Raw genomic sequence first — 24,125 nt, forward strand, 5'->3', positions numbered from 1 at the left:
GTCGGCGTCGGTGTCGGCGTCCGCGGCGTTGGCCGTGAGCGATAAATCACGGCAGGCACTTCATAAATAAAAAGCAACTTCCAAGATGGGCTGGGTGGGAATCGAACCAGGGTCTCCGGAGTGTGAGACGGAGACGTTACCACTGAGCCACGAGTTCGATGCTTCAAAGCGGTACAAAAGCGCCTCTAGTGAACGCGGTGTTGCCTTAGAAACGAGCTGTTTCTAAGGCTCAGGCGTGCGTCGCTTGCTCAGGCGCACATTTCGTTGTCGCGCCGAACGCTGCGTTGCTCGACGCTCACCGCGTCCGATGTGGGGCGCGTAGTCGCTGCGCCGTAGCCCACTGTCTTACACTCCTTGGCGGGTCGACGGGAACGCTGTCGCGTTCCACTCTTGAAGGCGAAGCTTAAGCGTCCTCCAATTTTTTCTAATCCGTACTGTAAATGTTACACTAAACGATCGAAATGCCCCATTCTAAATGTGCGCTCTTTTCCATGCATCGAACTGGCCCAGCAGCAAGCTCTCTGTTGGTACGTAGTCGTTAAATCGATGAACAGCGCACATGAACTGAGCTGGAGAACGCAGACGGACACAGTGCTGAGAGGAAGCCAAGGCAATACAAGGAAGACGTAAAACGTACAACACGAGAAATAACAAAATTGATCAAGAGTGGGCTAGAACACATCTCGCCTTGTCGACACATTGACTACAGGCTCGTTAAATGTTGCTCCATTCAAGTCGTTTTCTTCCTGTGACCACCTTGTTTGACTTTGTTTACACGTAAGGAAAGGAACGTATTTGAGTCCAACGTCGCCACGACGGTAACCTGCGGCCTTGAAGGGAGAGGAATGCAAGAGGAAAGGTGGGGAAGTCAACTTGGGTCAACCACGTTCGGAGTTTGCCACGTTGCTCTGGTGGTGGGGTAAAAAGGACGTGACGGATAGGAGGAGCACAGAAGGAAGAAACACACTATGAGAGAGAGAGAGAGAGAGCACGCTATGAAAAGAAAGAAAGAAATGCGTTGGGTGACAATTGTAACAAGCTACAGTCAGTGAAATTACGCTGAGCCGTACATAATTGGGGGAAAAAACGATCGAGTGGGTTCCGAGACAGGTTGCAGCGACCGTATAGCACCGCAGGTAGGCGCATGCACAGTTCGTCTGGCCGTTTCCGCGCGCTTTCCGTCAATGTTGCAAATGTTAAGTGCGACCTATCCTGCGCAAACGGTTTGGGGACTTTCTTTTATTCTTCAGTTACGACGTTATATATCGTAAATCGTTATGCGTGGCATCGGTTACGAGTGGATCATCATCATCATCATCAGCCTGGTTATGCCCACTGCAGGGCAAAGGCCTCCCCCATACTTCTCCAACTACCCCGGTCATGTACTAATTGTGGCCATGTTGTCCCTGCAAACTTCTTAATCTCGTCCGTCCACCTAACTTTCTGCCGCCCTCTGCTACGCTTCCCTTCCCTTGTAATCCAGTCCGTAACCCTTAATGACCATCGGTTATCTTCCCTCCTCATTACGTGTCCTGCCCATGGCCCCCCCATTTCTTTTTCTTGATTTCAACTAAGATATCATTAACTCGCGTTTGTTCCCTCACCCAATCTGCTCTTTTCTTATCCCTTAACGTTACACCTATCATTCTTCTTTCCATAGCCTGTTGCGTCGTCCTCAATTTAAGTAGAACCTTTTTCGTAAGCCTCCAGGTTTCCGCCCCGTACGCGAGTACTGGTAAGACACAGCTGTTATATACTTTTCTCTTGAGGGATAGTGGCAACCTGCTGTTCATGATTTGAGAATGCCTGCCAAACGCACCTCAGCCCGTTCTTATTCTTCTGATTATTTTACTCTCATGATCCAGATCCGCGGTCACCACCTGCCCTAAGTAGATGTATTTATTCCCTTACCACTTCCAGTGCCTCGCTACCTATCGTAAACTGCTGTTCTCTTCCGCGACTGTTAAACATTACTTTAGTTTTCTGCAGATTAATTTTTAGACCCACTCTTCTGCTTTGCCTCTCCAGGTCAGTGAGCATGCATTGCAATTGGTCCCCTGAGTTACTAAGCAAGGTAATATCATCAGCGAATCGCAAGTTACTAAGGTATTCTCCATTAACTCCTATCCCCAATTCTTCCCAATCCAGCTCTCTGAATACATCCTGTGAACACGCTGTGAATAGCATTGGAGAGATCGTATCTCCCTGCCTGACGCCTTTCTTTATTGGGATTTTGTTGCTTTCTTTATGGAGGACTACGGTGGCTGTGGAGCCGCTATAGATATATTTCAGTCTTTTTACACACGGCTGGTCTACACCCTGATTCCGCAATGCCTCCATGACTGCTGAGGTTGCGACTGAATCAAACGCTTTCTCGTAATCAATGAAAGCTATATATAAAGGCTGGTTATATTCCGCACATTTTTCTATCACCGGATTGATAGTGTGAATATGGTCTACTGTTGAGTAGCCTTTACGGAATCCTGCCTGGTCCTTTGGTTGACGGAAGTCTAAGATGTTCCTGATTCTATTTGCAATTACCTTAGTAAATACTTTGTAGGCAACGGACAGTAAGCTGATCGGTCTATAATTTTTCAAGTCTTTGGCGTCCCCTTTCTTATGGATTAGAATTATGTTAGCGTTTTTCCAAGATTCCGGTACGCTCAAAGTCATGAGGCATTGCGTATACAGGGTGGCCAGTTTCTCTAGAGCAATCTGTCCACCATCCTTCAACAAATCTGCTGTTACCTGTTAGGCGAGTCTAGCAGTGCTATTGGAGGAATTAGAGGGCAGTAAATGGGATATAATAGGGCTCAGCGAAGTTAGAAGGCCAAAAGAAGCATATACAGTGCTAAAAAGCGGGCACGTCCTGTGCTACCGGGGCTTAGCGGAGAGACGAGAACTAGGAGTCGGATTCCTGATTAATAAGAACATAGCTGGTAACATACAGGAATTCTATAGCTTTAACGAGAGCGTGGCAGGTCTTGTTGTGAAACTTAATAACAGGTACGAGTGGATCGGCTGCGTATATACATGCTGGCCGAATTGTTTCGCCAACGAGGTCGATACATGTACACCGTGTCTCCGTCTCTCTGAAACAGGTCGAAGTGGCGCACTTCTCGCACCCGTTCGAGCTCGAGCTGGAGAGGACGGCGGGCGACGGTGACCAGGAAGGCGAGTTCCTGTCGTTTTTGTCAGTGTTGCGAGTGACCTCGCAAGTGACGAGAAAAATGGCGATGGTTCCCCCCGAGAGAAAGGCGGAAACGAGAAAAAGCTTGGATGACATGCAATAGGGGGAAAAAATGAGAAAAGAAATGTGCACGCACATGTCAGAATCTATGCGAAGTGAAGCTTCGGTGAAGCGTTCTGCTTTCTTTGGTTATATACTTTTCTTTTCTTTTTAAGTTAGATGTATGTAAGGAGATGCTGGCGCCGTCTAATCCTCTGCTCCGGCGTGCTAAAAATACTACGTGTTCACAAGCTAGAACACAAGTCTAGTGCAATCCGCGTGAAAAAAGAAAAAGAGAGCACAAGAAAAGAAAAGAAGAAAACCGCGGCAGACACCACCAAAACACGGGAAAAAAAGCACACAAAGCGTCGCTTTAATAAAAGAATTAATAAGACGCACGTTTATTGCAGCGCATGGGGATATTTAGGAACCGTTTGTTGTTTCGCTGCGTATAATTCCGTTCAGAACAGGGCCGGTAACCAGCTCATCCATAAGGTATAGTGCAATTGGGGGGTGGGGGGGGGGAGGGGGGGCTACAAATAAGTCGATTGATTATATGGGCAAGACAACGACGGCAGTGGCTGTTGCTTCTGCTGGAGCAGCAGCACCGCTACCAATGCCACTACCACCATCACCACCACCACCACCACCGCTACTACTACTACTACTACTACTACTACTACTACTACTACTACTCTGGGAGCGTTTGCAAAAAATATTTCGATTTATAAAGAAGACTTCAGAGGTTCCTCCACCTCTGGACTCATTGACTGCGATAGCACATGCAGCACAGAGGTCACGGTCCACTTCATTGCGACGCACGCAATGTCATCCTTGTCCGCTGCAGTATCGCCTGTTCTGTGTACTCCGAAATAAACACTAGTTCGTGATTCTTTTAACAATTTAGCTTTCTTTCATTTCCATATCACGGAACGTACCCGCAGGGGTAAAATGGCCATATTTATAGCCTTTCATTCACCGCTTTACGAAAGCTTCGCTTCACATAGATTCCCACATGTGTGTTGGATCTGCTTTATTAATTTTCTTATTAAGCGACATAAGCGTGCAAGCGCGCCGAACTCGTCTATGTGTCGCCGACACAAATGTCGTTCCCGCATGTCTCACAAACAAACTTTACGCTTTTTGTCCATTCTTGTGTCAGTGCCCCCGTTTTCATTGCGGGCTTTTTTTTTGTCTTTTTTTTTTCACGATGAACTTACGCAGGTTTGGCGGTGGTGGGCCGGCTGTTCGTCGAGGTGCTGTCCTTGGATTACTGGAACAGGCTGCGCGTGGAAGGCTACGCCTACTGCGACCTACTCGAAAGCCCCGGTGAGCCACGTCGAACGCAGCCCGCGTTTGCACTAACTACACACACGGGTACACTGGTTCGACCGATTCGTGCAGGCACTTCTGATACAGTCCTGAAGCCTGAGACATAAAGGAGACACAGTGCTGAAGCTTGAGACATAACCCGCCAAAATTCATCCGCGACCTTTCTTCGCATCGAAAGGAAGCAAAAGAATGTGACAGAGTTCCACGTTTAGCGCAGGCCTTCTATTCTTTGTTTTTATTATGCACCGTTACGACCGTCGCGCACACGTCATTCGCACCGAATGGTAACGGTGTCCTCCTCACCTGCTCTGCGCACACGCAGGCCAGAGGGAGCTGTCGCTGCTCACGTGGCGGCCTCTGTCCCGCAGCCTGGTCTCGCGCATGCGCAGGTTCTTCACGGGTGGAGATCCCCCGCTGGAAGACCTCTGCGCTGCCGGCGCGTCGACCGCTGCGGCCTCGTCCGGACAAAACGGCGACGCAGAGGTAAGCGCTCGCAGAGGACGAAGAAGCTCTGGCAGTGGAAGCGTAGCAGACTAGTTCTGCGGCAGTCCGCTAGATGGAGGAAGGCCGATGGAGTATTTCCCTCGGAAGTGGTTTGCTACGTTCGCAGTATTGCGAAGCTGGACCATGTGGTCGACTATCAACTTTCACAGCTAGCGCTCTCTGTGTTTGTCAGTTGTTGTCACCGCTACATAGCGCGTTCTCGGCAAGTCAGAAGTGACGCAAGAACGAAACGCAAGCTTCGAGTTCCTACGCTATAACTTCTCGTCACGTCACGATGTTTGGACACCGTATGCTCGGGACTGTAAGTAGTTTATCACCGAGGAAACACGCAGCATTTTGGCGGAACCAAAGACAGAACCAGTGAGTTCTCCGAAATGCGAGAAAGCCCGCTTGCGTAGATTTAGTTGCCCCCGCCACGAAGAACCCCACGTGGTGAAAATTAATCCGGAGCCCCTCACTGCGGCGTGCCTCGTAATCATATCGCGGGTTTGGCGCGTAAGACCCCAGAATTAATTTTTTTAACGTAGTGAGTTCTGACGATACATTCATAAAGAGATTTGCCCGAACATATATGAAAACATGTTCAAATCCAAGAAGCCAAACTAAAGCACAGGCGCTGCCGTGACCCGCCGTGGTTGCTTAGTGGCTATGGTGTTGGGCTGCTAAGCACGAGGTCGCGGGATCGAATCCCGGCCACGGCGGTCGCATTTCGATAGGGGCGAAAACATCCGTGTACCTAGATTTAGGTGCACGTTAAAGAACCTCAGGTGGTCAAAATTTCCGGAGTCCTCCACTACGGCGTGCCTCATAATCAGAAAGTGGTTTTGGCACGTAAAACCCCATAATTCTAATTTTTTTAGACGCTGCCGTATTGGCGCAAAATTCAATAAAGGAAAACTTTGTTACTTATTATCTCCGCTGATAATGAACATTTCTTCTGTCGAATAAATGCAGATAATCTATTTCTAAAAAAAGTAGAATGCTAGACTAAACTGATAGCTTCAGACTTTCAGCTACTCGGTGGCATTATGTTTATTAATTATTTCATTTTATTAATTTTCTTCAATACACTCACGCCGTTGCCAGAGCATAGCGCAATATATACTGTATGTGTTCCAGTTAACGTTGGCTAAGCTCATTAGCGAAAAAGAATATTAAAGAAAAGACGGCGCAAGGTACAATTATAAGATTCACGTCGTTTGGTCCTCAGAGCTCTGATGATCGAAAACCGTAGCTATAGAAGTCGTATCTTGCACCGTGCTTATTAAAAAAAAAAAAAAAGATATTTTTATTTCGTTGAACAGCTTGGCTAACGCTATCTGGGACGCCTTATAGAAGTTAAAAAAAAAATATTCCATACGCGTCTCTTGCATCGTCTTAATCAAAAATACGCTACGAGAGTGAGCAAGGTGCAATCGTCCGTTGATTGTGCCTCGCTCGCACCGATACACTCACGGGCTTCCCTCTCTTTTACGCACTCGGGCCTCGGGGGAGGTCAAGGTGAAGCAGTTATGCGAGACCGCATCCGCAGCTCAAGCTTGATTGCTTTCTGCCCGCCGGAGAACGTGACGTGGTGCATTAAGACGCGCCGAGAGGTCTCTCTATTATTATCTCTTTCTTGCTACCCCCCGAAACCGGAACTTAATCGCACTACCCGGGGGGCTGTATATATATGAGTATGCAGTGCGAGTCTCACGTTCGCCGGGCCAGCACGCTTTGATACGGAACGAAGTATACACTGTACGTGTATAATCAGACATATAAACCTGCCGCAGTCACGTGACCAACGTATTATGCGCAGTTGCTCCTGTTTTTTGTTTTCTCTTTTTTCGTCACCGTTGTTTTGTCGCGCACTTTTCGCGCTCCCCGTTTCGAAAGGCAGCAGGGAAGCCAGCCGATTTCGTCACGCCCGTAAATAATGACGAAAAAGCTCTTATCTATCTGCATATACTTGGCCCTTTGTTTCCGCTCGGCGCCACTCGCACTGTGCCAGTGGCAATAAAACTGTTTTATTGTCGCATCTACGCTGCGCGCCGCTTCTGCACCGCCGTCATATCGCGTTGCCAATTGCGTGCAGCGTTGCGCAGGCTCGACACTGTCGCGCGTCTCATTCGATCAGGATGATAGGGAACGCCGATCCCTCAATCCTGTTAGTCAACGCTCTTGTCCCGCGTCTACGTGCGCTCGGCTGCATCTAGTATATACCGTTGCGTTTCAACGTAATCTCATACGACGTTGAGTTTTCCTGCTTTTGCTTCATTCTTACTGTGACCTCATCGACCAACGTACACACTATCGGTCCATAGCCACGTCTCGTCCAGTCAGGGGAAGGCAGGAAGTGCCCATCGTTCAACCTTATTAGCCAGTGCTTTCAGCGACGTCCTCCGCGTGGACGGGTTTAAAACGTGATATCGCGCGAGCCTCTCTTGAGTTTCTTCCATCCTTCGTACGACGTCACCAATCAGTATACACTATCTATACCCGCCCAGTTGTTCCTCCTCGAGCCGTCTGCTCCCATTCCCGTCTCGAGAACAAGCTCGGCAGCCTGGTTAATGGAATTTTAGCTCCCCATCACGTGGTAATTCGATTGGGTTGATGCACTTGTACGAAGCTTCGATGAGGGATTTTCGCTCCCTGGTTGATCAAAGCCAGCGGCAGAACTACAGAGCGTGAAAAACTACCGTGTATTGCGGTCTGTAGTCCGCGTCCGGCGTATGTATACCGCGGAATTAAGCTTATTTCGGCTGTGAGTGAAAGTTTTTTTTTGTTTTCTTACGTGGCCGCAGTTTGCGCTCGTTCTGCAGGGAACGATTTTGCCACAGAATGCTTACAGTGCACAGTGAATGTCATTGCTGAGTTCGCTGTGTGATCTTTACAAAAAAAAAAAGGAAGAAAAATGTACAGGCTCGGATGTAATCCTAAGAGCAGGCCCACCGGAGAGCGCGCGATTTCACGTACCGCGCTGTCGCGCGGCTAGCCAGGCTTGGAACGAGGTCAACATCTACAAAGATCCACTATGTGCTTTCCACGAAATTGTTTCCCATTATCGACTGGGCAGGAGGACATTTCCATCCCCCTTCCCCCCACCCCAAATTGAACAAACCTCAGGCTAGCACACTCAGACTTCTGCAAACCCATTCGTATCCCATTCCTCGGTCCCTTAACAGGATAGACACTGACCACTCACATTCGTGCCCCAAATGTGGTCATGACTCTTGCTCTTTTGAACACATGCTCTGGCTGTGCCCAGACCTTAACGCACCGACTGTTGACACCGACTAGGGATGGTCGATTAATTATTTTATTCGATTAACGATTAATATTTCATCATTCTATCATTTAATCGATTAATCGTTTTCGATGCAAGCTTTTTCATCGATTAATTAATCTAAATTTCTGCCGGGAACCCTCAAAAAGGTTGGAACACAGTTAACTACTTTTGTAGGATCCTATTTTGATGTTTGAGAGGTGGAATCATGTTCGGAACACAAGGGTATAAGCGTTTGATAAAGGATAATCTTTAACTTGATAAAGACTAAATATAGTTGGCACTAGCGACTTTTGAAAAGATAGAGAATATATGTTATAAAATGGCAATTAGAGCAGAATTAAAAAAGATACATGGCACTAATGAATCCCTGTACTGTACAGTTAAACAAGAAGTAATAGAAATGGCAAAGGTGAAAGGTGGAGTCCCACTAGAATGTGCAAGAAATTGCAATATGCACAGGGGAAAGAAAATTACTGGGTTAGGATTTTAAGCCACATGCTCTTTTCTATAGAGCAAATGAATGTCAGTTGGCTGGGATGTTTGGGTGAAGGCGGCACCTTCTCTGAATGGCCACTCGACCAGCACGCGAGACCAGATGCTCGGGCGCTATAAATTTGCTGGAATCGACGTGAACTCCATCGCTGTGTCAAACACGTGCTACAAGCCTGCGCGCATGCTGTGCCACGTGTTTAGGTGGACTGTTGCGCTCGAGGTGGCGTTTGGACCAGGAATGCACAAAGCGTATCGACGAATACGTCCGTTAGCAGGAATGAAGGAAAAGGGGGTTTATGTTACATTATTTACACTGGATCCAGATCTGGAACCTCACTCCGTGGAGGGGCACAATAAAAGTCCGAGTTCACGTCGGGACACGTCAGCACACACTCTGCTGCACGAACGCTCTCCGCGTTTAATGCCGTCGTCTTCCCTAGGCGACTTGACTATAGGGAATGAGATTACTGCATCGAGGCCAATCACAATCGTCGAATCGGAATATCCCGCCCATGGTATCGCACCGTTCCACCTAATTCCGCCTCCGTTATTGCTTAATATGCCCCCGCATATTTAGCAAGCGCTTAGCAGCCTAGGAATCCGACGTCGACGCCGTTCCCACGGTAGCATTCGACGTTGGCCCTGTTTATCAATTAGTTCAGGTTGTCCGGTTCAGGTATAGAGGGGCCTTTTGTCGACCCGTCAACAGTCTGTGTCAACGCTGCGTTGACTTCTGGATAGGCGATGATGAATTAGTGGGACTGCCTCGTGGTAAACGTCCAACGAATGCCCTTGGACGTGTTGAGACGCGACAGAACTGTGAGTGGAACAGACGATCAGCGACTGGGTTGCTATCGTATGCCTTGAATGGCGAGGGCATTCCAAGCCTCCGTCTTCGGGCGGCGTGTGCGGTGTTAGGGAAGGTGGGGGAGGCGCGCGGCTCGGCATCACTCGGGAGAATAGTCGACAGTCGCAGCTCGTGCGCCGCCATTCGAGCAAGATTTCAAAATTTCCGCGCCGCTCCTGTCAAACTGTCGAAAACGATTAATCGAACAGGTTCAATCGAATAAGTCGATTAAATGAAAGGTGAGAATCGACGAAGATTAATCGTTATGCGGGATACATTTAATCGATTAATCATTCGATATTACCAACCCTATACGAGAGACAGCGACAATTGGAGATCCCTGGGAGAGGCCTTCGTCCTGGCAGTGGACATAAAAATGGACTGATCTCGTTGATGATGATGATATATACACACCAAGCCTCCAGTCTGGGTAAGATCGAGTGGCCGTCTTGACATTAGAGGAGCGCGTTTTACTGGTACAAAGGAACTGCTAGCAGCGATATAGATGCTGCACTGGAATACGTGCAAGAGGAGTTGATGGCGCTGAAGATTGCCATCTTTGCGGACTCCCGCGCTGCCCTTGTATCGAACTGCAAAGAAGTGACACTCAATGTCCAGTTGAGCGCAGCATTACTGACTCTTTCAACAAGATTGCATTAGGCGGGGTAGCCCCCGTTGCCCACTGGATACCTTCGCATGTGTACGTGCGGACCGCCGGATGTGAAGAGGCTGATCGGCTGGCTTCAACTCGCATTCATAACGACTGTGGTATATACTGCCCAGAAATTTAGCGTAAGCTTGATGACGCTCGTCTGCCGATTCGTCGCCACCTGTTAAATGAGCACCCAGACCAGCGTGACGCAAATGGAAGGTTTCTGACCCATGTTCGCGGTCGAGGCTTGTCCCGCTGCGCCCGAGCACAACTAATTAATGAAGCTAAGGGTTGGCTGTGCGATCGTGTTCGAACGATCACACCGACAAGGACGTGTGGCCAGTCCATCGTGCACGTCTTGCGGTTGCTGCGAGACACTTAAGCACCTGATATTGGAGCGTCCCGCTTTCATTACATCGCTAGCGGTGTGCGACGCCCGACCAATGTTAGTATGTATGCGCCATACAGTGGCTGTGCGCCTCGGTGTGATCAAGCTCATAGCGCTCTCCTTAATTTTATAGAAGGAACTAACTTAGGTTCCCGGTGGTATAGCTCATTTCTCCTTGTTTTCAAATGACAAGAACTCGGACACCATTTCTTCTAGTTTAGCATTCTTTCAGTAGCGTGACCTGCAGTGACTGGCCCCTACTGTGCGTGAACTGTGCTGTGTGTTTGCGTGTTCTGCTTTGATTCTTTGATATCTGTCGTCTTGCTCTTTCTTTCAGCTTCTATTCACTGCTTCCTGTCTTCCATTTCTGTATTTCTGTCCCCTCCTCCTTTCTCAAGAGAAGGCAGGAATTGTGCCCCTCTCAGTGGCACTCTGCTCCTCGCTTTCCCTTTCCTGACGCGTGTATATGTTTAAAAAAAAAAAACATACATACAAACAAAGAAGAAAACAACATCAACAATAATTGTGCCGAAGGCATTGGGCACGGTGGTGGTGAAAGAATAAGATGACGAGAAGCGCTTAATTGCTTGCCCGCTTCGCCATAGCACCGACCGACGTGTTTCGGCCTACCACTGGGAACCTACAACTAGAGCTGTTAGGCAATGAGCCCCCATTGTATAATAATCTTATTATTCCACCCGCAGCGGTGCCTCATTGGATATGGCGTTCTGCTCCCGAGCAAAGTCGTGGGTTCGACACCCGCGGAATACGAGTATGCGGAGGCCGCATCCCGGTGTCGGCTGAATGCAAAAAAAAAAAAAAAAAAAAAAAGATATTGTGCTTAGATTTGGCTGAACGTTAACGAACCTCCGGTGGTCGAATCTAATCCGGAGGAGCCCTCCACTGTATATAACGTTCCTCGAAGACAGTGTATTTAACCTGATTTGAACTCGTCATTCATCTTTATAGTGATCATTCAACGCAAGTTCAGCGCAAGATACAGACCGGAACTTACGGTATACCCCTAAGGCATAGCGGCCAAGGAGTACAGCTCGCTATCGTTTAGTACCGCGGCGCTAGCTGCTGCAGGGAATTGAGTTACGCACGTGGGACGCGCCACATTATGCGAGCGAGATTCCAGCTTGAAAGCCGCGGCCGCACGTGACGGGCATGATCTGCCGCGGCGACGGCGAAGTCGCACGTGAACCGCGCGGAGCGGGGCTTGTGCACTGTCGAGTGGAACGACAGAAGGCAAAGTGGAAGTGACGGGGTTTCGGTCGGTGGCTTCAAAGGGGGAAGAGTGCCTCGGCTCCGCTTTATTATCGCGGCAGATAAGGCAAACTTCGTGCGGGGCGTCACGTGTGTATATATATATATATATATGGAGAGCAGACCGTGAAAAGAAGACTGATCGCTTCCATCAATGCATAGTAGCAGAATTCGAAGAGGCACGAGAGCTTGTATAGCTGTAGCGAGGCGCGCCTGACTTCTCTCGCTTTTCGCTTATGATTGCCACTTTTTTCTTTCTTTTTTTTTTGTACGCACGTACTCGCGCGTGTGTGCCAAGTGTAAGTATACGCGCCGCAATAAAAGTTGGCTGAAGAATGCGGAAGAGACGCCAAATGTTCGAGTAGCAATAACTTTTTTATTTATTGTATTAAATATGAAAGTTTGCCGTGCGGCATAAAAAGTGCGGTTTCTTTGTTTCGTTTTTATCGCCGGTAACATATATGACACAGGCCGCTATGTTCTTTGAGAGACATATGGAGTTGTCACAGGTGTGTGTGTGTGTGTGTGTGTGTGTGTGTGTGTGTGTGTGTGTGTGTGTGTGTGTGTGTGTGTGTGTGTGTGTGTGTGTGTGTGTGTGTGTGTGTGTGCGCGCGCGCGCGTGCGCGCCGATGGACCGCTTGCGTGGAAAATGCGAACGTTACGAACCCCTGACTTGACTGCTTCTTTTTTTTTTTTTCTGGATCACATGTGCAGTGCACTGGCAAACTCGGAGCCCCACAAAATCTATAGTCTTCCCTTTCACAGTGGACCACACTGTATACGGACGTGTACTGGTCGAATATATATATATAGGTGCATAGAAAAGAGAGCACGGCGATAAGTAAAATAAATAAATAAATAAATAAATAAATAAATAAATAAAACAGGCACACAATATTGAGGAGGAGCCCCTTTGAAAGCCCGACGGCCCGGCGATGAAAATCGATTGCCGAGTGTAGTTCCGCATTGAACGGCTACGCGCGTGTCCAGTGCATTTTGCTGAATGAAGTCCACGTGATAAGAAGAATGAATGAAGGGAACAAATATCTTGCTTGGTATTGTTTTAGTTGCTTTCTTTCTGCGTCTGAGCCACAAATAAATCGCGTTTCGACCGTTCCTGCAGCCATTTTGCGCTGAATTCGCGTCCGGACGTCAAAGCACAGACGCACATACGCGCAAGATACTCCAACATAAGATCTATAACCGAAAAGCGGGAAGCTAGACCACATACTGCACGAACTATATATATATATATATATATATATATATATATATATATATATATATATATATATATATATATATATATATATATATATATATATATATATATATTTCTATTACGGCGTGCGCCTTATGTTCCCGCGTCACGTACTTTACGTGTTTTGTAGTTAACCGGCATCTTGTTGTTACGCTTGCGAACAGCACGTCCCTTTTGCACGAGTAACTATGCTTGTCCCAAAGTTTACTTCGCGTACCAGGGTCAATATGTCATATAGAGTTCTCGATGCGGTGCACGAGGCAGGCATGACCGATTATGCTACGTTCACTCTAGTTGGGGCACGAGCGCATTATGGTCGGCACGACCTGTTGCACCAGAAGTGTATATATATACCGGACCTGGCTGATGATGATGATTCACACTTCCGCGGCATACGAGAAACGAAGTGCGATTCGTTCTCTAAGGGGCAAGGGACGAACGCCCATCGAAATCCACAGTGAAATGAATCCCACGTATGGGCAAAGGTGCCTCGCTTTGAGAAGTGTAAGGCGGTCTTGTTACGAGTCCGTTCGCAAAAGGCCGTGAAGCCTTGCACGACAATGAGCGTTCGGGGAGGCCGCGTGCGTCGCTCACTTTAGTACTTTTGTGCTTTGAATTTAGTGCTGCCATGGGACAAATATCTGCCGAGTGGGGACTATGCCGAGCGGGGACTATGTGGAAAAAAATAATGTAAGATGCGTAGAATAGTGTGTACATTTGTAGTTACCTGTATGTAGCTTATTTCTGGATAATAATAATTATAAAAAAAATAGGGGCCCCCAAAGACTTTCTGATTCGCTCCCGCAAAAACGCACCGTATGTCATTTCGTGCCTCTTATCTCTCCGTCGGAGACTATATTCTCCGTATATGCACCCTAGATCTACACTGAAAGGCGGTGTTGCCGAGCGGGCATTAGACAGGTGCGAAAGATCATTCGGGAGTATAGTGTGCTCTTTTCCGCCGTTCAATGGAGCAATAAAGCTGCTCAGTCACTCGAGCACATACACGCACACGACGCGATGACGATTATCGAACGTTGTTGGACAAAATGAGACCCTAAAGGCGCAACGTTCACAAGCGTGGTATAGTTCCCGTAAGGAAACGCTTCAGCGGCACCGCGTGCTCCTTAATTTGGTGCATCTTCCGGTCTTATTTTCCCCTCGAAATTTGAAGAAAACTCTGTCCGTGTGTAACGCATGCACGTTTTGATAAAGGCAGCTTGCGTGAGGCCCGAATATACCCAGTTTGCTTTTACGTGATCGGTCTGTTCCCAGCAGCGCGCAAGCGCTACATCACATCATCAGCCTGTGTTTTTTTTTTTTTTTTTTCACTTTTGTTTCTCTCTCGCTCAGTCTTTCTCTATTAAGAGACGATTCGCCCGAACAGGCACTTCCGTAACCTTGGATTTTCTTCTTTCCCTCGCGCTGCCGCCTCAGCTCCTCGAACAAGGAGCTGAATGATGAGCGTATAAACGCGGGCGGAAAAGCGATGGTGCGAAGATATTTCTCGTTCGCCGATTGCGCGCCTCCCTCTTCTCCTCTCCTTACCCCTCCTCCTTATTATTTTCTTCTCTCGACGACAGCGGAGCAAGAGGCTCAGCAGGTACTCCCTGTGCACGGAATCCAGCGGAACTGTGAAGGTGCTGCTGAATGTCGTGCGCCAGACCACGTGAGACACCCTTACATTATTTCTTTACCTCTCTTGGCTCCATCGTCCGTATATATTTATTATGTACGGGGAAGGGAAAGGTCGCTTATATGTGCATCTCATATTGCGGTGCAAGTACAGAAAGAAAGATAAATGAAATAGAAATCGTTACGCGAAACCGCTGCGACTTGTTCGTGCTCCATTATTGTAGAGTGACAGGCCATTGTCGCCTCCTTTTTTACTCTGAAAGTATAAAATATGAAGGTGGCATATCGTAATGCGATGCCCATTTTTCTTGCGTAAGGCCCAATCCGACATGCACTCTGGTATAGGTTGACTAATCTTTTGTTCTGTTAGAGAACTTTAGCGAATTTCACCAGCGCAGAACTTGCGGGGCTTCGGTTGCTCGTTCGACGTGGATGGATGTTATGAGCGTCCCCTTTGGAACGGGGCGGTGGGTTGCGCAACCAAGCTCTTGCTATTATACTGCCTAATGTCCTACTTAAGTTAAACAATGAAAAAAAAAAAAAACACTATGAACTACCACGCCCAAATTTTCTGATCCCCTATTGCGATCTGTGCTTTTGTACGTCTCCGTATTTTGTCGTTTCCCTACTTTTCTTCCACCAATTCTCCAATCGCCTCTTACTAATCGAGTTCACCGCTGCCGCCACGTACCACAGTAAATAGCGATATTATTTACTCAATAAATAAAGATTAACGTTTGCGCAGCTACAGCTGGAAACTCGAGGACACGGAAAAGTCGCTGCAGGCGTGTATAGGAATCCGCGACAAAGATGTTCACGCACCTTTTTTCTGTCTTCCTGGGGGCTTAACGACGTCTGCGTTCGTGCTTCGCGTAGAGTCGCCTCGCACATTCTGCGTTGGCACGTTCGGGTGTTTTCGGAGACTGCTAGATTTGGGCATAGCGTACACACAAGCTCGGCGGGTCAATAACGATGCGATGCTCGTATACGTCCAAACGATGGCACGAAGCACAAACAACTGGAAGCTCACACGAAAGTGCTTTCGCGCCCCCTTTTTTCACAGGGCCGCAAGGCTCTTAGCCAGCGAAAACAGCGCTTAAAAAATAAGGAGGGGAAAAAAAAAGAACGAAAGAAAGATAGGCCTACTTTTAAACAGTGCAGGCAAAGAGCAGTCTCAGTTCAAATGTTTACGTTTGAGATACGAGTGGATGCGTCACGGAAGGCTCAAGTAGACGTTTTCGATAGCGAAACTGGAAAGAGAAAAGGGAAACCCTATTACCGCTCGCACGGCTCGGAACGCGCTGCCTTCGGCGCGCTGAAACATTTCGGAGGGGACGCGCTGGGACTTGCGTCACATCCGCCGGCCACCATGCAGGTACACGCGTCGTCTTCTTAGTTGCTATTTAAAAGTTGCTAATGAGAAAGTGAGACAACTACCAGGCCTGCAGCTTTGCCAAGATTGCTTCAGTATATGCTTTCTTGCCTACCACGTCACCTGCTTCCCTCCAGCGCACAAATAGTAACAATGTTGACAGGGTAGTTTACCCTGACACGCACAGCGAAACCGCCAACGGAACTGCGCCGCGATAGAAAGGGAGAGAGAGAAAAGGTGGCAGGCATCGTTTTTTTTTAAAAAAGTAAACATGACGTAGGTTTCCGGCTCTGATTTGGGAGAATGCAGAGAAGGAATGCCGAGAGCCATCCTATAGCTACACTTAAATTGCTTCTATTTCCGCTTTTACCAAGCCCTCTTAAAGGGACACTAAAGGTTACCAGAAACTCAAGTTAAAGTGGTAGAGCAATGTTCTAGAACGTCTAAGGCGTCAATATAATCGCGAACAGAGCTTTAGTAACCGAGAAATTGAGGTAAATGCATGACACGATTTGAGACCCCCCAGCGACATTCCGGTACTAGCCCGATGACGAAAGGTCTCCTCATAATTTGTGTTACTAATACTCAACTACTCGTATTAAAAATATCATTTCATTCGATTATAAGCCGGAAAAAATGCTACTTGTCTACGTCTATTCGATTCTAGGAAAAAATAACATTTTGACGTTACCCTTCAGTAATATGGGTGTTCGAAAGGTTTCGTTTTCGCTCGACTCTGCGCGCTCGGCTCTGCGCCGCGCACGCTTTGGAGTTTCAGTAGTTTCGTTATCGCGTCGTGCTGTGAGGGTTCTGCTCGCGAAACCAGGCCCCGCACACTCTCAAGTTCAACAAATGGCCACAGAGGGCGAAAAATCAATCGAGGCGCGTTTCAGCGTAAGCGCGCAAGTGGAGCTACTGTAATTTGGTCGAATACTTTAATTGGTGCTTTCTCTGCTAGGGGCGCTGAACATGCTGATTTTTTTTAATTTACACAAACCATTGACATGAACAATCGAGGTGTCTAAGGATGTTTTTTTACCTCAGGCAAATAGGCAGTTGATTTTTTTTAATTTGATTGTTGAAGCTGCTTTTTAGTCATAGCGTCAAGGTTTTTGTACTTGATTAACCACCGACAGCCGACAGCCTATTGGTATCGATGTGTTTCCTGGCCGTTGGCGTTCGAATACTACGGCGGTAAAACATTTTCGAAAGCATGCTGGTTTCGTCTGCGAGTCATTACACAGACTTGCTGTAAAGAGGTCTACTCTTGGCAAAAAATAGTGCCTCATTTTGTTTAGGCGTTGATTATCATAATGAATGCGGCGGAGGTTGACGGAATACGCTTGAAGGTACGTTTTTATGCCGTTGATCTCCATAACACCGTAAGTACGCAAACCGATGTCACAGAACATCCGATGCATCATTGTGTGTTCTCCGTCATCGCTTGTTTGCTGTACGCCTACTAATTCTTCACTTCCTCTTCAAGTGTTGCATCCTCCTTTTGTCCTTGTTCTCTTGTGCTTCACTTACAGTATGTCGTTCCGTCAGCTGTAATGCGCATTTGCAAAACCAATACGTTTGATAAGACGCAGTGGTTATCATAATTTCACTACACATGTATTAAGCTGGCACATGTGGTTCAGATACAGATACCTGTATGCGGACTTGCACGACGTTGATGCGGAGATTAGGATAATTATGACACCCGTAAGGAAGAGGCAGCTGACGGCCGTAAGCTGTTGCGTTCTTTTCGCCAAATTACCCGGCCTGGTAGTGCTCTAAAGATGCTGTATAAAAGTGACACGCGGTGACAGGGAAGTTATGTTTAGCAGCCGACTGTACGTTTTGTAGCTTAGGTCTTCTTTCTTGTGCGTCTGTGCTACCCTTATTAATGAGCCATTTCTTGGCTATGTTCTTGACTATGTAACCGCGTTTGTGTGAATCCGTAGACGTGTGCTTTTTGTTGTACTTGTAAAATGCAAATAAATTATTTTCAAGCTTACTCAATCTTTGGTGTGTGCGTTTATTCCAGTCGAGGCCATCGTGCCACCTGGAAACCGCACTCTGTCAGTAGCCCTACACGAAATGCAACAGCTGGAGCGCGGCGGCACAACTCGGGGTAACGGCGGCGTAATAAACGAAAAACCGCTCGGGATGCCCTTAAAAGTCAGTTCAGAGTGTGCGTTAACTCGATATGACTCAGCGCTACATATATTCTGCTGCGCCTTGATCGTGCTCCCGCCAGTTTGGTTGCTGTGTGGCAAACGTAGCGCCTACATACATATGTAGGCGCTACGTTTGCCACACAGCAACCTAACTGGCGGGAGCACGATCGATGCGCATCAGCCAGAACCCAGTAGGTAAAGCGACCATACTGTGCAAAACCCCGTTTCCGTTTCCTGTTGTACAGCGCCACCCGTGGTCACATACTTTAGTTCACGACGCCACCGCTACGCTTATTTCCGTAGCACTGTGGAAGGTACAGTTTCCCTTCTCTAAGTTTGTATAGGTGTTCTGTGGCGAAACTTTCATTTGGAACAAGCAGCGAGAATGCCACGTCCATGTGATGTCGTGGGAAGCCCTCGTTGCTTTCCCGCTCCGGAGAGCCGGTGTCGAGGCCGCCGTCGTAGTACGCAACGACGCCGGCAGTGCGAGCCCTCAGAAGCAGGTCGCGCTCGTCGGTGCTCAAATCGCTGAAGTTGAGCCCACCATCGCGAGCCAATCTGTCGGTGTCAGGGTCCATTGCGACGAGCGTCGAAGTTAGCGTCATAGAATGAAGTACCAGCTTATGGGCGTCTTGCGCTGGAGTGTGAGGTATAGTAGCGGCGCCTGGTGGCGGTGCGGGAAACGACATCTGGGTCGTGCCAGCTTGGGTCGTATTGAGCCCTGGCTGTGGCGAAGCACGTTTCTAGGCCGAGTTTTGCGTCGATTCGCACATTTTTATGCCCTGTTGCGAGTGCGAAAAGGCTCGTCGCTTCTCATAGACCACGCTGCGAGCTCGCTGCAGCCTATAGTTTAACGAAAACGGACTCTCCGTGTGCCGTGGGACGTAACGTGGGACGTAATTCGTTTCTCCTTCCGCTAGCCACCATACTCCCGCTTTCGCTCTGCTGTCGGCTCTGTCTTGGCTCTGTTTCTGGCCGCGCGTTCGCGTTTTGCGCAGAAAAGCCGTAGCGCCGTCTGCGGACGCCGTTCTACTCGCCGATGGCGCAACGTCACTATGAGACCATGATGTCAGTTCTCCTCGATCGGAGGGCGGGCGATTTGAACTGCGCTAGAGGTCGCGGACGCTTCAGAACGCATTTTCTCTTAAAATAAGTCTCTCCTTGGCACGAAACAAGCGTTTCGAGGTTTCTGGGATGGTATTTCAACAGTCCACGTTGACTTAATAGTAACCTTTAGTGTCCCTTTAAAGGGCCCCTCACCAGGTCTGGCCATTTTAGCTGACAAGCGCAGAGCATACAATGCGCGCTAACGATCGTGTTTGCAAAGAATTACATACGTGCCGCGGAAAGGTCTGAAATTTCAATCCAAACGTCGTTTTCCCTTCTCCTCGCGGGCGATGCGCTCCAAGCCGGACGGTGACGTACTCGCGTCCCTGCGCCTACCTACTCGGGTCCGCAGTGTGACGTCGCTTGTGGTGACACGTGACTTCGAGAATTATTCAAGGCACCATCTGTTATTTGTGTGACCTGCTGCTTGAATTGACGAATTGAAGTTTAGAGAAATAATGAAACACACAAGCCTGTTTTTGTGAGCGTGTTTTTTGTTTTACTTCGCACCGAAGCGAGAGAGTATACTTCCGCTTCGTCTGCTTGTTCGCACGGTCTTGCAGTCACCTGCACAGGTACCGAAACTATGCCATTTTCTATCGTGTTGCAGCGCGTGATCATGCTCTGCGATCTGCTTGTTCTGCCTCAGTGTTCGTGTAGTACTGAATTATACCGCTAGTCATGTGTCCTTGTGCACAGCGCGCAAATTGTGCGCTGCGCGAACGAGACAACAGCTCGCGCGCGACGCTGCCAGCGGAAGTGCGTAGCGCCGAAAAAGAAAAGCGAGGAGAAAAAAGGTGAAGGCGGGGCCTGTGACGTATGCGTCACGCGATCCTCGAGGTCCGGTACGGGAGAACGCAGGGAAGGAGTTTCGCTTGCGGTGGCTAGACGGGGCAACTGGAGAGAGCATCTTGCTTGGCAGTGGAGCCTGCCTGCTGAAATCATGGGTTCGCGGCACTGAAATATTTCTATCTCGGCTATTAATGAGCCGATGACCAAAATTTGATATGGGGCCTGGTGAGGGGCCCTTTAAGGAAACTTGCTGCAGAACGCTCTCAGGACGTCGCTTTACAACTTTCAGTGTGTAAACAAAATTTCCGATGGTGCCTGGTGAAATGCTATTTAGAAGGCTGTACCAAGAGGTGGCAATTTCAAGCACTTACATGCGAACATGAGGGTAATCACTACAAGTTACTTCATAACAGCATTTTGCGCACAAAATGGAAAATTAGACTGTCATTAAAGAACGCTTGCACTGCGACCCTCCCACTTTTGTAACTGCTACCACGGTAGGTCGATTAAAAATGCACAAGATTTTCATAGATCAATTGTGCCGATACTTATATGTGTCAGCTTAATTTTTGGCCATTGCAACAAGATGCCAGTGCGAAATGCTATCAACCACATCAGACCGAATGTCCACCCCCATGGACAGCAGCTTTCAATCTCTTCATTATTATACCATAAATGATAAGGTAACAAAATTTGGCGTAAGATAAACCTAGATACAGGCAACACTGTATGTCAACCATGTAATCATTTTGCTGCCACCGAATTTTTCAGATAGATACTTTGAGTGTGACATACAGCTGCATTGTCACTAATGACGAAAAATGAATGCATAGTATATTTCAAATGCCACCTGAAAATGCGGCAATAGAGGGTGAAAAGCGAATGCAAGGAACAGCCATGTGATGTTAATCCTGCATGTATTTGTTCAGGTGAAGAAATACGCTTTTATCCGAATGAACTGGAGAAACAGACTCTTTGGCCACATACATGGAGCTGCTGAGGCTAGCATAGGCATGTACCACAAGATCAAGGAAGCGTGCTTTTATCACACTGAGTGTTTATATAATGCACCTCCCTCTGTCCTTGTCATTCTGCCTGCGCTATAACAAAGTACAAGGAAGTAGTTTTTCAGGTTTGTACGAAACCGGTCGACATTAAGAGCTGATTTAAATGTACAATTAAAGAACTGTCTTGAGTTTGGCTAGAAGGAAGGTGTGAGAAAAAAATAATGCTGTTCCACTTTCTCTACCTGTGCATTTAGGTTCAAAGCCAGGGAGACGGAGATAGCACGACGAGTTCTGGGGTCGATTGGGTAAGTGCTTCAGTGCTGCTCATCTGACCTGTTCCTCATCTTTTCTTACGAGAGAAATTGAGAGCTTCAGACAGCCTATAAATTGTGTATAGGCTGATTATAGACTGCTTTGCCTTCTTACAGGCTTGCCCTTTATTGAAAGCAAGAAAACTCTCGAAGATATTGTTTGCCAAAAGTGTACAGGCAGTCGTGAGAAAGTGCAAGACGATGGTGCAGGCAGTTGGACTGCCTATAAGGAAATTCTTGATAGCTAAAGGCAAAGCCAGCAAGGCAGTGATGTGTGTATGGGGAGAATTAGAGCAAACAATGCTTGTGACCTCCTTGCATACATTGCAAAAGCAGATTGCAAACTTTGGGGCATGTCTTTGTCCTGCAGCAATAATCATCACATATCTTGCGTACCTTTCCTTTCCCTAATGCTGTGCACCTGTACTTACTGGTCACGAATGGCATGTGCGTTGTCATGGTGGCATAGCATGCTTGACAGGAAAGTAGCAAATGGAGTTTCCAAGAAAGGAAAGACAAGCAAGACAGATAGTTATTGTTGTGAGACAGAGATACACTCAAAAGGGCGTAAACTGTTTTTTATACACTCTAAAACAAAATTACACCCTTTGGGTCGTATCTTACCACACAACAATAAATTTCATCTGTCCTGTCTGCGTTTTCTTTCTTTAACGCTGCGAGCCCGGTACTTCCCAGTAATGAATGGCATGCACGTTATCAGCATGACATAGCATTCCCGACCGGAAAGTAGCGGGTGCAGCGTTTTCAAGAAAGGAAACACAAGCAAGGCAGAGGACGATTATTGTTGTGTGGCAGATATACACCCAACAGGGTGTACCTTTGTCTAAGAGTGTAGTGTATAGTAAAGGTAATGTACCTTTAGAGGCATACTCTATCACGCAGCAGTATCTGCTATGATTTCTGCAAGCATTTCTCTCCTTTTAAAGCACCCTCAACAAAATATTTAAGTCTAATCGGAAGGTAGCTCTTAGACGCTCAAATAGCCTAATTGAGCGTTATAAGCAACAGGGAAGTGAGAAAATGACCTAAATGATAGAGACAGTGGTAGGCAACACAGCACAAACATTCCCGTTCCTGTTGCAAGCTACGTTAAAGGTGGTCACAATACTTGACCAATTCAATAGTTTGATAGTACACTAATCAAAACAATACTGCAGTTGCAAAAGGATGAAGCTTTGAAGGTGTAATTTGTATGCAGGTTTCTCCACCATAATGCAAAACTCAGTGCATCCTGCAAAGAAGAAAAAAAAGAAGGGGAGAGAACAGAAAGCCAGTACATAGTGCTGCACGAGTGCTTTATGCCCTGCAGTTCTCTACACGTACAGTGCCAGCGCACTTTCTGATGCCACTCGCACCAGCCTAGGATCACACTTGTGTTGTGCGCTGATGAATGATTCTTGCCTGCTCAAGAACATAAGCAGACCTCCTTACCTCTTCACCCACAATTTTATAACGTCCCTAATTTATGAATCATGGATAAATGGTTGGTTGTGTGACATACCTATGCACCCAAGTAGGTGCAAGACTTACTGTTGTTGGAATTCACTGCACTGTAGTCACAATGTGCTGCCAACCTTTTGCTTTGGGCTTATGTAACATATAATCTCGCCTCCCCTCTCATGTGGTGCAGACGGCAAGTAAGCCAGTCAAGCATCACTGCTGTACTGGCATCATTTCACCGGGCCAGGAGCAGGATGCTGGCGGCACGTGCCAGACACACAGCCCTGGCCCAGGCCTGAGCAACAGATGGAGGAGTGCTGCTCTGAAGCAAGCAACAACGACTGCACATTGCATTTCCTAGTACAGAGCTCATAACGTCAAGTTTTAGCCTGCTCGTACATGTACTAACATTATGGTGGAAACATAGACGGTGGAAACATAGTAGTGCTGGTAGTGATGGCTTGTGATGCTTTGTTCAACCAAAACATGTTAGACCTGTCTTACTGCACAAAGCAGTATTGTCCTAGGGAACCGAATTAAAGCATAACGCTGTTGTGCAACATCATAGCATAATGTGCTTTATGGAATTCAGATTTGGCAATTTTTTGTGACGAAGTGTAGTCATGCTGCATTCTTTGTTGTTATCATTGTGCCATTGTGTCTGTCCTACTATTAACTGTTTTGCACACTCTGTCAAAAGTGTCTTAGCTGGAGTAGGCTACTGGTTTGGGTCAGCTGTTACCTGTAGGCTATGACGGTAAGTTTTGTGCATAACAAGAAATACAAAAATGCGTCAGGAGACAGACACAAGCGCAAACTTTTAATTGAATTTTATTAGTAGGCTGAGTGAAGTTTATTTACAGACACAATATGACCTACAGTCGCGTTCAGTACGAGCTGCAACACATTGCCCGTGGTCGAAGGGGCTGCAAGCCAACTCCAACATACACAAAATTAGTGAACAAAACAATATTCCAATTACTGATATTTATTAAACCATATTTTTGTATGTCGGCGCGGCCATGCAATC

General features: G+C 47.4%; 1 protein-coding gene across 2 annotated transcripts in view; it reads left to right on the forward strand.

Annotated features, from left to right (window-relative positions):
- The window catches only part of LOC142575970 (tectonic-like complex member MKS1), a 94,576-nt gene extending 70,620 nt beyond the window's left edge, over nucleotides 1-23,956 (forward strand). Inside the window, exons 5-10 of one of the 2 annotated variants that reach the window (XM_075685828.1) lie at nucleotides 3,102-3,174; nucleotides 4,454-4,558; nucleotides 4,884-5,044; nucleotides 14,829-14,914; nucleotides 21,578-21,628; nucleotides 23,286-23,952. In XM_075685828.1, the coding sequence (XP_075541943.1) occupies nucleotides 3,102-3,174; nucleotides 4,454-4,558; nucleotides 4,884-5,044; nucleotides 14,829-14,914; nucleotides 21,578-21,628; nucleotides 23,286-23,394 (585 nt within the window). In that variant the 3' untranslated portion in view covers nucleotides 23,395-23,952. Of the gene's footprint in view, nucleotides 1-3,101; nucleotides 3,175-4,453; nucleotides 4,559-4,883; nucleotides 5,045-14,828; nucleotides 14,915-21,577; nucleotides 21,629-23,285 lie in introns of both variants that reach the window. The other variant, XM_075685829.1, reaches the window with a different exon arrangement.
- Nucleotides 23,957-24,125: the final 169 nt, after the last annotated feature.

Source organism: Dermacentor variabilis, chromosome 3 (assembly GCF_050947875.1).
Source record: "Dermacentor variabilis isolate Ectoservices chromosome 3, ASM5094787v1, whole genome shotgun sequence".
NCBI classification, from domain to species: domain Eukaryota; kingdom Metazoa; phylum Arthropoda; class Arachnida; order Ixodida; family Ixodidae; genus Dermacentor; species Dermacentor variabilis.